The sequence below is a fragment of the Tetrao urogallus genome (genome assembly GCF_951394365.1).
Source record: "Tetrao urogallus genome assembly, chromosome: 17".
NCBI lineage: Eukaryota > Metazoa > Chordata > Aves > Galliformes > Phasianidae > Tetrao > Tetrao urogallus.
This window is the reverse complement of record NC_136830.1, coordinates 2,429,852-2,443,445: the sequence shown is the minus strand read 5'-3', so window position 1 is coordinate 2,443,445 and position 13,594 is coordinate 2,429,852. Positions and strand designations below refer to the sequence as shown.

The following is a 13,594-nucleotide window of genomic DNA, read 5'->3' as shown; positions in this document are numbered from 1 at the left end:
TGAATTAATGAAGCAAATACAGGCACCCACCACTAAGATGGAAAGAATTCTGTAATGCAGCCATCATGTTTTCAAAGACATACAGTACCTCTCCATAAGTGACTGTGTTATTATAGACTCTCATTTCAGGATAGACATTCTCCAAGTACCACTTAAAACTCCGGCACTGCAGTCTCTGTCGTAGAGCTATTCTTTCAGAAACATCTCCAAAATCAACTCCAGGGTTCTACAAAATAGAAAAAGAATAGAGTCGCCACATTGACTTTACAGTTGTTTGTTGTTGTTTTCTTTTTGCTGAAACCAAATTGGAGTTCATTTTGTACACCAAGTTGTATTTCCCTCTCTACTTTCTCTTTTGTAAGTAGCAGCTCATCAAACAGCTGCTGCAGAGAGCAGACAATAAATATTAATGCAAGTCAGTAGAAAAATAAGGATAATGAACAAGCAAAAAAACCCCAAACATAAATCAAAATATAAAAAAATCAATGTGAATGCTGTTAACATACAGCAATTCTAAAAGTTTGCAATCAAACCTGAACTCCTTTGCTTTCGGATTTATAAGGAATTTAGCTGTAATTCTGATCTAAGATCTAGCAGCTTGATCATGGTTTAGACTATTAACAGCCTTGGGTATTCACGAATGTAAATGAGAACAGACCTGTTAAAACTTCAAAGCAGAGCTGCTCAAAAAGCAATTAAGCCCCATTAAACATTTGCATAGACCAGCATTCAGTTTTTACTGGAACTGGAGCTCATTCACAGACTTAAGCTATAAAACGCACTTAAACTCAATACCTTCTTTGTAATTCAATCCCAGAATTTAAATCACATTTGACTAAAAAATTCCATAAAAGCATATCAAAAATAAATTGATACGATCAGACTCAAACATTTCAAAACGACCAGGTCAGTTATTGTCTGTAGAGATAAACCAGGATAAATCATCGTAGCTCAACATCAAGACACTGAGTTACCTAATTTATAAATATTTTCTGATGCTGAAAGAATTACATGGAGTGAAATTGGTGGCTTTTGCATGGATCTATCCTAACTGCCCTGTACAGAAATCTTTCTGGAGGAAATATTTGTTTCCAAGTGGTGTCTGATGCAGGGTTACAAGACAGCAGCAAGTCTTAGCTCGGGGTTTATTAGAATCCCCAACAGATGCCTTGTTTTCAGGAGAGAATACGAGTGTAATACTGAACAGGTTTTTCCATTTGCCACATAAAGAGTTTGCTGTGCTCACTGCTGCTTGCTGATGCATACTTTGTCATGAGCTTTCTATGCAGCATCCATTCAAATGAATGTTAATTTATGTTCTACTTCAGGCTAAATGGAAGGAGAGCAATTCTTGGAGGCACTCAGTACAATAAATCATTCAGTATAAAATTTATTTATCATAAAAATTGTTGAGGAATAGATCATAAACAGGACGTACCAAATATTTGGCAAAGTGCAATAGTGCTACACTGACCTGCTGGTGAAGGTTACAGGGGGCTATGGGATAAGACTGCAGGTGTGTCCAGCCACCAACCAGGTACACACTGTGAACAGACCCTCAGTAACTTAGAAGGGAAAAGATGGTGTGCGTTATGAAAGGGGTAATTTGGATGGGTTTTAAATACAGAACACATGTATTTTACTTGTCTCTCTTCCATTCTATAGTGAAGAAATGTAACACCTTGCTCGCTAGGCTATTTCTACAGATCACAAGAGCAGCAAATTGAGCAGCTATGAAAATGCTGTGCCTTGTTCCGTACTAGCTACAGTCATTAAGTCGGGGTTACTGCATGATGGTACAGGAACGAGGAGCCCATATGATGTAGCATGCAGACTCATCCTTTTTCACTCAGCGGTAAGGTTTCTAGTTCTCTCACAGAAAGTTTTTCTTATGGCTTTGACCAGTAAACTACTTAGGTCAACTAGATTGACTACTACAGCAGAACGACTCTGTGGACACTAACATGCTAGCTTCCTTTTCCTGAAAGCTAATGGGGTTATTTTTATGATGTACGTTTTATCAATCAATTTATTTTATGGAAAGTATATTTTAATGTTCAATACTTCTGCTGATTTTATGCCTTTGTATATAGATGTGCCTGTTTTTTTAAAACACTGTTATATGGCTCCGTGCAGCAAACTACATCAATAAGTAATCTCAGAGAAATTAAAGGAAATCATGTTTTGGTGTGAATGTTTATTTAAATGTCTTTTATATTCTCAGAATTTGTTTGCAGAGAGCATCAAGTAAACAAATTTTCAAAGATTATTTCTCTTTCACCTTCCTGCTAGAAACTCACCATTTGTTCAGATGGATGCAGGCAGGGCCAAAATGCCCCTAAAAGCTTAGGTAAGCCCTGCTTTGTCTTCCTCCTACTATCACAAAAACGTTGTGTTAGGCAGTATTGCCTTGCTAAGGCAAGATAATTCCCTGCAATTAGCCAAAAGTAGCAACCAAAACACACCTTCATGGAGACCTAACTTTCAACACAATATTGTGAATATTATGAGAATGCCCAATACTAAACAGCAGTAATTAAAATTCTGATGGGTGTGAACATCTAACGTACTCAGACATCACAGAGGAAAATGAAACATGACTCCTTTAGGTGTATGTATCTTCAAAAACATGACAAATTAATTAGAATACCTTCTGATATATTATCTAGTTATCAAAGCACAAGTAGGTATTTAAGACAAAACTAAATCTGGTGAAATCTATGCCAGGACTCCCATGACTCCGATGGACTCTAGGTCATAACTGTAAATATTCACAGTGATACAGCTGGACTGGCATATTTTTCAGCTCAGATAGAACATCTTCTGTTTCCATTTACTTCAACCAATCATCTTTGGCCAAATCCTTCACGTAAGGGTTAACAAAACTATCCTTAGTTACAGAAGTGTGTGTGCTTCCCCTCAGCTGCTCTCTCTGTGCCCCTTCACATGAATAATTTGGATGGAAATATCACTAAAAGATACAACAGCAGTCAGCTTCCACCTGACTGTGCTATAACACATATCTCTTCTCTAAAAGAATTATGCTCTGTGGAAATATAGCATGAGATATACTTCCAGAATCAAGTAGTAAATTGAACCTGCAGTTTATCTAATATTTATATTACGTGGATTCCTGGGGGCCCCCACCTGCCATTAACAATTCACATGCACAGTAAGAAGTGGAACGTGTCCACATTGCAACTCTCACCCTGTAGAAAATAAAGCTAGTTAATGTGGGATTCTTTTATTGCACACATTGTTTTTTATCCTGGTGAGGTCTGCGGAGTCTCATGATGAATCATGATATTTATTTATGGACATTTCTCTAGTTCTCAGTACTGTAGCATATGAACACCTCAAAGTTTAATGGCATCCTAAATTACAGACTTTCTCTGAGAAAGCGCATAAACCTGAAACATCATGCTCCAGTTAAATTGTAAGTCTGTGTCACCACTCCAGAGCCTACAACAAAACTCACACACCAAGGAAGCAATATAGGAAGCAAGTTTATGACACTCTGCTCTGAGCATTCACCAGCACAAAAGAAGTCTTCCTCCAACTCTTTGCCCACTGCATACAGTTGTAGTAATGTCTTCACCCCAAATTGCTAAGTAGGGACAACTATTCAGACTTCTGCCTCTGTTCAGGACTAGTGTGACCCATACTTACTGCCATGGGGATGTTCCACGCCATGTAAACATGGGACTTGAAGTCATCCATCCAGACCTCTGCGGCCCGAAGGGCGTTGCGCTTTGCATAGTAATCAATGTCATTGTTGTAGGGCTTCTTTGTGCGTTCGATGTGTGCCACACGAGAGCAGGGTAGCACCTCCATACTTCCTCCACATTGCCAGACCTGGGAGAGTTTGAGGAAAAACATATAATTTTTTTTTTCTTTGTAAGTGGATATAACTGCTCCATATAATTAAGAATGCGTGCAGTGTTCCATCATTTGAGATGGGTACTCCTGAGTAATTCAGAGACTGCTCTGAGGGTGAAACCCCTCTTACCCTCGTTGACTAAAGATGAATGCTGCTGCCTGTGTTGGATACACAGGTTTAGGTGCCATAAATATCCAAGTTCCTCATAATGTCACTGTTCTTGGAACTACGGAAGATGACATATTACCAGGTGGTAACCTGTGTCATGCAGATGAATTTAAACTAGTCCTTGTTAGTGAAAATACCTCTGAGCTGAAGAAGATGGATAAAAGGGTGAGTGTGGACTATACCAACCCTTCTGAACACCACTGCCCCCAAACAGTGCCATTTTTCCCCGTTGATTATTTACAGCCTCAACTCCATGGTGGGAAACAAAGAGGAGCTGCCTCTCAATCAGTGAGACTGGACTCATGCAGTGAATACCCTCAGGTTCCAACGCTCTCAGGTCTGCACCTGGTACTGCAGTCTAACTGAAATAAATAAAATATATTAAAACTTTAAAAATAATCTACTGCTTTCCAAAGCTTCCCTTTACTGCACATAAGAACTCATTTCCAGACCAGATGCACTCCAGAACAATTCTAGGGCTATTCTCCCCCCAGCCTGCCTTCTCATGGACAGAGATAAATTGCTTGGGAAGCAGAGATAAAATTGTCTCTTCCAGTTTGTATTTTTTTAATACATTGTTAGATAATACTTATTTGCTGCTTTCTGAGCCGTCCTACAGTAAATCACTGGCCACAGGAGTTTGCACTTAATAAATGAAAAATGCCAGAAAACACACTGCTCATAAATTTGGACTGGCATATGCTGAGGGTTCCCAGTGCAGAGGAGAAGTGCTACGAGAAAGAAAGGAATTAATTGATTCTCATGATGAGAAGGGCAGATGAGCAGTCCCCTTCAGTATTCTGCTATTGGCCCACCCCACCCCGGCATTCAGCTCTTAATACACAGCTCGTTTTTCTTTCTCTCGATATGGTTAATGACCTTGTAATTTTTATTTTTATATTTTGGTACCAAGGGCAAATACATTATCTGAACGACAGATTTACTGCCTTCAGATGCCTGTGCTCACGCAAACCTGAAAAGGAAAGGGTACTAAACTGCAACATTAAAGAAAGTACTTCAGTTTATCTGCAAATTCAACACAAATAGTTATTTACCAGTGATAAATTCTCCCCAGAAGAAATCCACAGGGAACTGAGACACCTAGCTTTGAAGAAAGCAGGGCAGAAAATAAAAGAAAAAGAAATAGAGAAAGAAGAGAAGCCAGCAGCAGCCTCAGGCCAGCTAACGCTCCCGCTGTCAGCCCGGTGCTCAGCAGTCAGCACAGATCTGCGCCGTGCTGTGACCGCCCCATCTGCGGTCGTCTAAATTGCTTTACATTTACATTCTGTCAGCTCTTTCCCTCCCCTCACAGCCCCATTTTGCTCTTTAAGGTGACAGAATGTGTTACAGAGAGAAAAGGAATGAAACAGCCTCTGACAAAGGAGACAGCTAGGAAATATCCAAGGAAATTTTGCTTCCTACGAAGATGCCCATTCACCTTGGATGACTTGTTTGTTCTGGGAATGTGCAACTTCTAACACAAGTGGGAGATGTTTCCCTGCATAAGGATGACATTCCTAATCCCTGCACAGCGCAGGAGATGGGGAGGCACATAGATCCCTGGGCAGCAGCAGGCCACCATCTACCCATGTGCTGGGCAAGGTGGATACAGGCAGCAAAGTTGCCCTGCTGCAGCTGACGAGCAGGAAGAACAGAGAAGCAAACAGTGCAGCTGGCACAGCCCAGGGACTTGGCTTTGCCTCCGTGAGCATCACACTGTGCAGCGTTTTAAGACATGATCAAGTAATTCCAAGAGACACTCAATTTATTTGCTAATTGTAGTTAATTTCTAATTTCGGCATTGGTCTTTAGGCTGCTATAAACAAAATTGATAGCAATATAAATGTTACCATAGCTGTGTTACCTTAGCATTTTTACTGCTAATTATCTCAATCAACTTTTCTATAAACAGACATATTAAGTATTAAGAAGAACAAGTACTCACATCAGGGATAAATTACACGTGGAATGATAATGTTTGTGGTTTGTGCTACAGCGATTCACTCATGCTAATTATTAGCTATTCCTATACACCTGAGAGATGGCTGCCCTACAATGTAACTATTATGTTATACTGATATAGAATATTTTTATTGCATGTAATATATTTACACTGTATAATATAAAGAAGCCAGTTAGACACTGTATCCTATTTGTCATAGAAAAACCAAGATGAGACATAGAGTGCCTTGTTTACCATGGCCTAAAGCTGTGCATTACCAAAGTTCTCTGAAGGCAGCTAAGGTACATGACTTTAAGAGGTTGTAAATCCCCATGCTCCCATTGTTGAATTGCTGCCAGACAAGAAGAAACTCGGTTGTGCAGACTGTTACCATACAGCTCACAGTTGTGTTGTAGCAGCTGTGTGTTTCATCCTTTTCCAAGAGCCAGTGGCACCTTTAGCAGTTCTTTGCTGAAAGGAAAAATCACTCGTAGGCAGCTGTAAGAAAGCAGTGAGAATCAGCTTTGCAAGCGGCGCATGGTAGCAAGGTCCCCTCGGTTCTGCTGTGCCCAGCAGAGCATGTTACCTGGCCTTTCTACAGTGGTTTCTGCCAGAGGCAGTGCTTCAGAGGTGGATGTTCAGCACATCCTTAAGCTAGAAGTGGACTGTGATGTTTTACAGAAAAAGTGCTGAACTCCACCTGAGCAGCACTCCATAGGAATGACCTCTCAGATTTCAGACTTTCTTTTCCACATGAAGCCAACAGATGAGATGGAAAGAGATTTTAAAGCAGCTTAGGTATCCATACCCATGTTTTATCATATCCCAGTGTGGGAATTCTTACAAGACAGGAATCTCAGGTTTTCTTCCATTTTCAACACGAAGCCTGTCAAAGATGAATGTCCTCCAGACCCCACGACGACTGGAAAAGATTTTCCTATCATGAAAGAATTTTCAAAGCTTTCAGAAATCTTGCTGACCTAAACTGTCAAGAATTACATAAATGTTTTTCACTGGTAGGAATGCAGGCTCTTTGTCATCCCTAAACCTCCTCTGCTCCCCTCCAAATCCCAAAATGTTCTGCTAAATTGAACCAGTGATGATTTTGAGATGTTTTGTTCTGTGTTAAAAGCTTGTCTAGTATAAACATATTTCAAACTGAAAGGTCAGTTTAAACCAATCCTCCACATTTTCACTGCAAAAATAGCAAAACCCAACATTTTGACAACATTAAGAGATGCACTTGCTCTGAATTAGAAATTTCGTCAAAATGCAGCCTGCTCCACAGGAGCATTTTTGTTTTAATTTATCAGCAGGAAATGCCCTGAAAATCTGTCCATTACATTTGGAGGAGGCCAGCAGGCTCTCAGCCCTTCTCAGCGCACAAATGGCCTGGAGATAAAGATGCCTTAAACCATTGCTATAGATAAGGAGATCTGACAGCGTTTATAATGCAGTTTCTCAAGGTGAAAGAAGTCTGAGCACTTTTGGTAGCTTTCTGTGGCACCTGAAGGGCAGAGGATGCAGTGTGGGCAGCACAGTCCTAACAGGTACAGCTTCTTAAACACCACCGTGTAACATAAAATCCATCTGTATGCAAAGGTATGGGAAAACGTCTGCCTTGATGAAGTCAAAGAAGCCTTTTAACGTTAAAAACATGCATAGGAAGATGATGTTTTGTTGGCCTCTCTCTGGTCAGCCATGCACCAACAAGGTCTAAATCAGAAAGCATCCTTCAAACTAAATGTGAGCAGTGCCAATAAGGTCTTTGTTCACCCAACGTGCAGCAGCCCTCCAGTTATCCTCCAGTCCTTAATGGATGTGTCAACTCTTCTCATGCACACTCCGGTAACAAAAAATTAGCATGAATAAAGCACACTTATGGTTCTTGCATCCCTGTTATTGACAATTTACATAGCTTGCTGAAAATTGATATTTCAGAATAATTTATAGCCTGACATTTTCTTTCTTCTAATGGGGTTTTATGGCTTTTCTTTCCTCTATGTATTCTCAGTGCTGACTGGAGTGTCACATTTAATCAGAAGTGCTAGATAAAGTGCTCTTTGTCTGCTTTTCAGTCCACACTGGAAGCTATCTGAAACTAGGAAGCTGTCATAATCAAACAGCTCATACGGAAAAATTAATCACATGGCCTCATGTTGTTCACTGACAGCATTTTTGTGATCAGCTTTAAAAACATCCATAATTACGGTTTTAAAAAGTCTCAACTCTTGGATCTCAGAACAGTCTGTGCTATTTAATGGGGCACTTACAGAGCAAGAAGTCTTTCCATGCTGGGACAGGGCAGCTTACATCAGAAAGACTTCTGGCTGCCAAAAAACAAAACTGAAAAAGGCAGAAATCACATCTCAAGATTCACAGATTGTATGTTTTCATTCAAGATTGCAGGATAAATATCTGACAATGCTTGCTCACTAAAGGACCTAAATGGGTCCTTCCTTGCTTGACTGATCATAACACTCTCTATCACAGCCTCTGACTTTGAGATTTCCACTCCTCCTAACAGCAGTTTGTAGATAATCTGCTACTGGTGGATATATAGGGAGTGAGACAAGATCTCATGCATAAAAGCTATTTCTGTCCCCAGAATAGTCTTATCACACGGATATGTAAATACCTGCTGCTCCTGCTGCCTTTGGAGCTGGGAACACGCAGCAGCATTTGCAGACTGCTGATTTTGGAGGGCTGAATTCCATGCGGGGCACTCATGTTTTTTCCTGGCTCATGCAGTTTCCACAGCATAAACTTGCAGCACAGTTATGGAGGATAAAGTAGATGCAGTCATATAACTTCCATGTGTTTGGCATCAGCATTATCTAATTACTGCTATTATTATTTTGGTTGCCCCAACATGAGCACTTGAAATCTGGCTGCTTTTGAAACTTATTTTCCAGGACACGGTAGATCCTCTTGTAGAGTAACCTACTGTGAGCATTCATGAAAGGTTTAAAATGGACCTTTTTTTTTTTTGCCATAGGAAAGTCAAGAAATTCATTTCACAGACACTTGACTAGACTTTAGAATCTGTTGGAATCGATTGAGTTTGACCTCTTTGCTTTATTCCCCTGGGTTTTCTAGTATTTGCAGATGAGTTGCTTTTTGAGAAGAAGGCAGTGGCACTGTGATGATCTCGCAATGAAACATTCAGCTGATGAACATTTTAAAAATCTCTCTGGTGGCTCTTCAAGGAGCAAATTTAGAGGGTATCCTTGGAATATTCTTAGAGGTGACACAGCCCTCATGCCAGCTAAGATCCCAGGTGTGACAGCACTGAGAAGTTAAAACCCTCCCACTAACCCTCTTATAGAAGAGAAATAGATGAGTGTGAAGAAATTGAAACATGTTCCAGAGAAACTCACACTCAGCAACTGCTATCTTGCTGCAAAGATAAATTTTGTGTGTAAAGAGTGAACTCTGATAATTTAACGTGCTGGCTGCAATGGGAGTGAGAAGATAGGATTTAAAATTATATCAAAATGTCCCATTATACTTTAAGCACTAATCCGATCTCCTTAAATCCACATTTTGCACATCTTTGCAAAGGATATTGCACCTTTGACACAGGCCTGTCTGGGGAAGAAGCTGATGCTTCTCTGTGCAGAATTCCCTCCTGTAAAACAGTACAGACTTTCTGCATCGCCTTGGTGATGGTGGATGGAAATGGCAAAAAAAAAACCTTTAGAGAAATGAAAGTGGCTGGCAATGGGTGGACACAGCAGGTGCCATGCTGCATAGGCCATGCCTTGGGTACAGACTTAACTAAGCATGAACTGGGATTTCAAAGACTAAAAGAACATCTCACATGGAGATGATGATCTGTTATTGCCACTTAAGGAGCAAAATGTTGTGAGATGGAAACTTAACAGCTTCCTGCTGCAAAGCGGGCAGCCTCGCAGGCCTGGGCTGTGGGAAATGCTGGCACGCTGTGCTGCCTGCTGTAGGTATGGCTGGTTTTGGGCCACCAAACCTGTTGACATAATCGCTTATGGATGACGTTAAGGTCTGACAGGAGCGGAAGCATTGAGGGATGGGACTGGGGAAAGGACAGTCTACCGAAGGGCGAGCTTTAATTTTCAAACACCTCTTTTCCTTAGCAAATGGATGAACGTTGGCACCTCAGAGTGCTCCAGGAGACGTTAACAGTCCCTACCACATAACTAACAGGCAAGGAGATTGCTTTGAGATATACCCTTAAGCTGCACGGACTAGTGACAACTACTCTGCTTTCTCTGAATGCTCCTCAGCTCTGAAAGAGGCTGCAGATGTCTGCTGGTGTAATACCAGATAATGTCATTTTCTGCAGCCCCAAACATTTTTGCTTGCACAAAGCAAATGCAGTTGGGTGTCTCGGTTTAGCTTGGTAATTGTCTCAGCCAGATGCTCCTCATCATACATTCTTTCAGAATACACTTGATGAAAATAATTTTCTGCATTTTTACAAATTTTCTCAACTTTTTTTCCCAAATCAATAGAACCACTGTCAGTCATTCCTGCAAATCTGTCAGCGCAGACACTGTTTGCACAGTAACTGTTAAAATCCAACCAATTGGCCCCAGAAAAACACAATCCATGTGGGATTCATGAAACGGCATTACAGGCCAGTCAGTCATCCTTGCTCCTCACATCTCATTTGTGTGATTGCTTTAGGTTGCTCCTTCTTATTTATCCCAAAAGATCACAGAGAAAAGTCTCCCACGAAATTAAAGTCTCAGCAAAGGATAAAGGCATACATCAAGCTTAAATCAGAAAATCTGCAGATGAGCTCCTGCAGCGTTAAGGAAATACCTGTTCTGCCACACTCCGAGCTTTACCATCCTGCAGCCCAAACTCCAAACAACGCTGACCGAAAAGCTTCAGAAGCTTTTCAAGAAAGAAAAGCAGTGTACAACCTTCTGAAGTCCAGCACTCATGTGGACACTGCTTAAGAGAGGCTCAAGACAAGATCAGCTGAGCATTACACAGATTTCAAATTTAAACTCAGAAGTTAAATAAAGAAAAAATTCTATCCCAGGTCCAGAGTCAATCATATCAGGGCAGGTGGCAGCTGAACTCAGAACCAGAAAACAGTGGTTATGACTGGAGGACGCCTGCTCCAACGCCCAGCTTAAGCAAGGTTACCCAGGGCAGGCTGCCCGGACCACATCCAGACTTTGAGTGTCTCCAAGGATGGAAACTCCACAACCTCTCTGGGCTCTCATCATTCTGATTTCAATTAACTTTCTTCAGAACAGCAAATGGAATGGTTTCCACATTATTTAGGATGCCTAAGCTAGTACATCTGGGAGATAAACTACTTTTAACCTTGCAATAAGGGCAGACAGCAAGCGCATTACTCAGAGGTGCCTTTTCTGACAAAGACATTAGCCAAAAACTAGGCAGAACCTCTACTAACATCACAGTTCAATCATTACCTGAGCTAACTCAGATGAAAGCAAGAGGCAGGAGTTCAGCTTTTGGTTTATTTTTAAATGAAAGACAGTTCTCAGTGTTCTTGTGTAATATCATTAGTTCCCATTTCCATTCTTTTGCTAAAGGAATAATACTTACTGTACATTGAACCTCCAGTAAAAAGCCTGAGAAATGATAAAATGCTTCCTGGCACTTCAGCTGAGACCACAGGGAGAAAGAAAAGACAAAGTGGAATTTATTGATGCTTCCATTAGAATAAAGTCATTCTTGAATAAAGAAAATATTTAAACAGACTGCCTAATGAAGTGATCACAAAGGGTCCTTTCAAAGGAGCCTAAGTGGAGTCGTCATCATTTGTTTTCTCTTTCCACAACAGCCCCTTAAACGATCTTTGCATATTGTCTGCACTAAATCCTGCAGGCCTGCTATTTTATTTTAAGGAAAAAAGCTTTTAGGCTGCAAGGGATTCATTCAGGAAGAGCTATTATGCATATTGTGACTCTGCTGCAGAGCCAAGGGATTTACTATGTGCTCATTATATCTTACTTTGCTCCAAAACAATTTTTTTACAATGCAAATTTTAGCACGCCGATCTACTCAGAATAATACATTCAAACAAAGGCTATTACAAGCAAAAGATTTCTCTAATGCAGAAACACTACAAACTCAGATTAATTACTAATATTTTAGACCCTGAAGTCATCTGGGTTGTCAGTCTGAATACAGCTTTGAATGTGGTTATGAGAAGCCACAGAGATTCAGTGTTCCTAACAGGCACAAAGAAGTGCCCTGGTCAGTCACAGGGCTCAGAGGCCACATCATGAAGCCATCACAGATGGGGCACACTGCCCACTCGGTGCCTGACATACACGGCGCTCGATTTGTTCAAGTGCTGGCACCTCAAGTGGAGAGCCCTCGCCAGCAGAGGTGCTCATTCACCAGGACATACGGTGGAAGCAACCTGAGATGAGAGGTGCGAGTTCTCCACCAGCTCTGCTACGCAATCATCTCCAGAGAAGTGCCAACGTAAAAAGAGGAAGGGAAGCGTGACAAACATCACTTGAAAAAAGGGCAGAATGAAGCAGAAGCGACCCAGTGAGTTCTGACGCTGGATTTTCAGTGCTCGGGGAGCCGTGCCAGTTTCTGTCTCTTGGGAACGCTCTTTAAATTCAAGTTTGTCAGATGTGACCCACAGAGTTATTGATGGTGCAGGGTGCACTCTTGTTTTTCAAAGCATTAATTCTATCTTGTTCCTCCTCTATGACCTTCCCAAGGGAGCAGTTGTAGGAACACAGAACAATGAATATTATCATCTAGGAGATATACCTGATAGTCATTCTTAATAGTTCTATAAATCTCACTAAGTCTTAGTACTTCAAGTGCACAGCAGAGATAATACAGCCGTAAGGAATAGCTCGAACCCATCTCTCATAAGTACAGGAAACGGCCAGCCTGGTGACACTACATTAAAGCATTCTCTCCTTTACTCTGATTAGCAGAACTCAAACTGAAGGTAGAATATTTTTTTTTTTTACTGAAAACCGATCTCTATGAGGATAATTAATAAAAAAGAGGTGAGCAATGCAAAAATAATAATAATAATAATAAAAAGCAGCAGTAGGCAAATCATTTTAGACATTCCAGTCATCCTTTCCTATCTTCCCATCCTAAATCACCTCAGCAAGCTGAAGATGTAACATATATTAAGAAAACAAATTCACAAATCATCACGTGCATATAATGGACAAGTTCATCTGCTGGAAATAGGCACCTGCTCACTAAACCAAAGAATAATTATTGAATTCAGCTGATGTCATCCTTCATACAATAAATGCCAAATTCTTATTAGACATAAAATGCAGATCTGAGCGTGACCTTCACTGGGGATGCTTATTTACTTCAGCTGACAAACCCATGATTAAGATTCTCTTCCCACAAAAAACATAAAGTTCCCAGTGCTATCAGAAGGCGCAGGAGGAGAGTTGCCCCAAAACAACTGGAATAGGATAACTCGTACAGAGAAAGTCAGAGCTCAAATTCAAACACTGAAAGACCTCTCTGAAGTTTGAAAGCAGTGCCTCTGTGTTACATTCCCTCCCAGCCAGGCCCTGCTACGCTTGGCTGCCAAAAACAAAAATGCCAACAAGCGCGTGATGGTTACAGCACGCTTTGAA

General features: G+C 40.9%; 1 protein-coding gene across 1 annotated transcript in view; it reads right to left on the bottom strand.

The window, feature by feature from the left end:
* The window catches only part of GALNT9 (polypeptide N-acetylgalactosaminyltransferase 9), a gene marked incomplete at both ends in the record, with an annotated part of 113,739 nt that overhangs the window by 9,765 nt on the left and 90,380 nt on the right, over positions 1–13,594 (bottom strand). The window contains 2 exons of the mRNA XM_079544075.1: positions 89–226; positions 3,670–3,855. Of these exons, the coding sequence (XP_079400201.1) occupies positions 89–226; positions 3,670–3,855 (324 nt within the window). The remainder of the gene's footprint in view (positions 1–88; positions 227–3,669; positions 3,856–13,594) is intronic.